Source organism: Limulus polyphemus, unplaced genomic scaffold (genome assembly GCF_000517525.1).
Source record: "Limulus polyphemus unplaced genomic scaffold, Limulus_polyphemus-2.1.2 Scaffold8177, whole genome shotgun sequence".
Lineage (NCBI taxonomy): Eukaryota > Metazoa > Arthropoda > Merostomata > Xiphosura > Limulidae > Limulus > Limulus polyphemus.
Genome location: NW_013673787.1, coordinates 1 through 3,519, shown reverse-complemented (window position 1 = coordinate 3,519; position 3,519 = coordinate 1). Strand labels below are relative to the sequence as shown.

Sequence of the window (3,519 nt, the reverse complement as noted above, 5' to 3'; positions counted from 1 at the left end):
GTAAATTTGATCTACCGTAGGATGAGAATCAAATGCCATGGACCATCAGAGATGGGCAGTGATCCCTGTCTGCTTTACTCATGTTAGTTCATTAGTATATTGATCTGGATAGAACATATTTAAAAAGCAAAAGACCAAAGGACAAAAGTAACAGGATTTAAGGTCTGAATTCCTTTTGTACATTTTTTTTTATTTTCGCTTTTACAGTAGTTTTATGTATATTTTTCTTTTAAGTTGATTTATTGTTTCTTTATTTGCATATCAATAATTATTTAGTTTTATTTTGGTTTATATGTGTTTCATATCCTGCTCTGTCTTACAGGCAATCTCTTAGTTATGTTTTAAGAACTATAATACAATGAAATTAATTATGAATCTAAAAAGAGAATAAAAGGTTTCTTAATTAATGAATATTTGCATTATACGTGGAGTGCTGAATTATAACGGTTTGACTTTAATAAATCTAAATTATTTTAGAATAACTGGAAATTGTAACAAGAAACCACAAATGTTTATTCTAAATAGCTTAAATTTCGCAACAGTATACATCTATTTATATTTATTAACTTTTGTTTGATTGACCTTTGAACTATGTCTGACTAAAAGTACCCCAACATAAGTTGAAAATTATATTACATTTTTCTCAAACATAGAACAGTAAATACAAAATATTCAGAAAATAATGATCTCCACTATTTATGCCGTTTTAAAGTTCTTTTTTGCACTTGTGAGTCATACTTGCTAACCCTCATCATAAGCCTTGTCCAGATTCACATGTCGATGTAGAAAAAAATTATTTTTGTGGTATTGGTATAGTAATATATAATTTTTTGGCAAGCATTTTTGAACACCAAAAAACTATAAATGACTATACCAATACTACAAAAATCTATTGCAATTTACCAGGCTTCCTAAATATGCTGTATTTGAGTCTAAAAAAATCTAAGTTCTGTTTGGAAAATAGCACTGATCATAATACTTAAAACTATTCAACAACATAAGAGCTTTACCACTAACAGAATTATATAGAGTAAATGTAGAGATTTCAACTGGTTATAAAATTATAGGTATAAAAAAAGCAGTCATAGATAAACAAGTCTTCTCAAATGATGAAGTGGTGGGTGGAACCAATATGGTGGATTCGATAAATATTATATCTTGGCAAATATAAAAGGTAGGAAGTTCTTATTTTATATTCTAGCTTGCCAATATCAGAAATTTGAGTTTATAATTTGTATGAAACTATAGACGTTGTACTGTGAGCTTCATAAAATGTAATGTGACCAAACCCAGAAGAAGATGCGTATTTAACATTATAATTTTTACAATCTTTGATAAACAGCATCCAATTTTTGTGGCACACTTATGTTTCCCCCATTCTAATCCCATTATTGTCTAGTTTCCCCTGCGTATTTAACATTTATAATTTTTACAATCTTTGATAAACAGCATCCAATTTTTGTGGCACACTTACGTTTCCCCCATTCTAGTCCCATTATTGTCTAGTTTCCCCTGCGTATTTAACATTATAATTTTTACAATCTTTGATAAACAGCATCCAATTTTTGTGGCACACTTACAGTTTCCCCCATTCTAGTCCCATTATTGTCTAGTTTCCCCTGCGTATTTAACATTATAATTTTTACAATCTTTGATAAACAGCATCCAATTTTTTCTAAAGAACATCTCTTATCCTCAGGGTGCACCAAAACATTTCCAAGTGAATAAAAAGGCTTAAAACAATACCAACAGTCACAGAAGAAAATGTGTAGACAACTTTTTCACTCAAACCTTGAATATAAGGAAGTATATTCCTTTTCAGAATGTCATGACTTTTTTTGTTTTTCCAATAAAAGGGTATGTTTTTGGAAGGTTTTTGAATAACTATTTTGTTTCAGAATATCTTGAATGAAACTTAGTTCTTTATTTATCCTGTGAAAATAGTACTGTCTCTGTTATTCAATGCAGCTACAACTGACTATTTATATGATTTAGGATGATATGAAGATATACTGATATATGATATACTGCCATGTGTTGATTTACAAAAGACACTAATAACACATCCAGAATTTGAATTGGAGATCCCATGGAGTTGTTTGTAAAAACATATTTAAATAAAAGAATAGTAGCTTCAAGATAAAATTGCCTGGCATAGTTCCAAAACTGTTAAAGAAGTGAGTAACAATAAATTAGTATCCTATTTCAGCCAAACAACAATATCTAATGCTAACTGAATGGGAATAAACGTAAACAAACTAATTATATGAAACAAAACCATATCTTCATGTTCAGAAACTAGAAGCTCTTGTAGTCCACCTACAAAATGATTAGAAGTTTTCATATGTAACTCAGACTGACCTATTAACTGTTTTAGTGTGCCATCTAGAAACTTAGATAGCTTGTACATAGAATCCTCAATATACATAAAATAATAGATCATAGTAGTACAACAGGTTTAAGTACTTTCAAACTGTAATGAGGTGGTGAGGCTCCAAAATAATTTCAATATAATGTAGTACAACTCTGCAGTCCTTACCATTTGATTTCTGGTGTAGGTTTCCCTTCAGCTTCAACTTCAAATGTAACAGTTTCATCTGTCATTACTATTTTATCTTTCATCTGCTTACGAAAACATGGAGGGCCTAAATAAAAACATCATGAAAACAGTTAATGAATTTCCAGCAATCATACAGATATAAGCAGTTATTTCAAGTACATTGGAAAAACATTTCATTATTTATTAAGTTATTTCTAATGAGAGAATATATTTTATGACTTTGGGTTGCAAGTTTTAATATTCAGTAGTTATGCACAATATCATTAAACTGGCACTACTTACAGGTGACAGTCAACTGACATGATGTATTTACTTCTCCAATGTCATTTTTTGCCACAACAGAGTATGTTCCTGCATCTTTTTTCGTCACATTTTTAATGATGAGAGCATAACTTTCTTCATCTTCAAACAGAAAACGATAACGTTCTCCTGCTGTTATTTCTTCACTGCCACAAAACCTACAAAAAACAATACATGAAATTGTAGTATGCAAGTACTGCATATCTCACTCTAACTTAATATATATATTTCATTTCTATAAAATTTGTAAATTATTTTAAATCCTAAATCTGGCCTAGAAAATGTTCAGCCCAAGATATGAAAGAAAGAGTACAAAATTAACATTAGCATTTAGTACTTAAGAAAGAATAAACATAGTTACACATCATATTTACAAGATCTGAAATTCAGGATTGCACCGCACTCCTGGTGAACATTTTGGATAATAGTGTCCCTAGAAGTTGAGTTTAACACTTTCAATACAGCTCGATCAATTTGACCAACCACGTGACCTTTTTTTGTATTCGTTTAAAGTTTTTATAGATTTCTACTTATAACTCTCAATATAGTGGGCATATCTTCACAAAATCTGGCAGTCTTTCAGTTAATATTACAAATCTTTCACATACAAAAATTTATATTTCTTAGTGAAGTATTTTTAATAAAATAAAATAAAGATT

At 29.7% G+C, this 3,519-nt stretch overlaps 1 protein-coding gene across 1 annotated transcript in view; it reads right to left on the bottom strand.

The window, feature by feature from the left end:
- LOC106475172 (roundabout homolog 2-like) overlaps positions 1-3,018 on the bottom strand; it is a gene marked incomplete at its 5' end in the record, with an annotated part of 20,252 nt that extends 17,234 nt beyond the window's left edge. The window contains 2 exons of the mRNA XM_013935870.1: positions 2,540-2,645; positions 2,843-3,018. Coding sequence (XP_013791324.1) covers positions 2,540-2,645; positions 2,843-3,018 — 282 coding nt within the window. The remainder of the gene's footprint in view (positions 1-2,539; positions 2,646-2,842) is intronic.
- Positions 3,019-3,519: the final 501 nt, after the last annotated feature.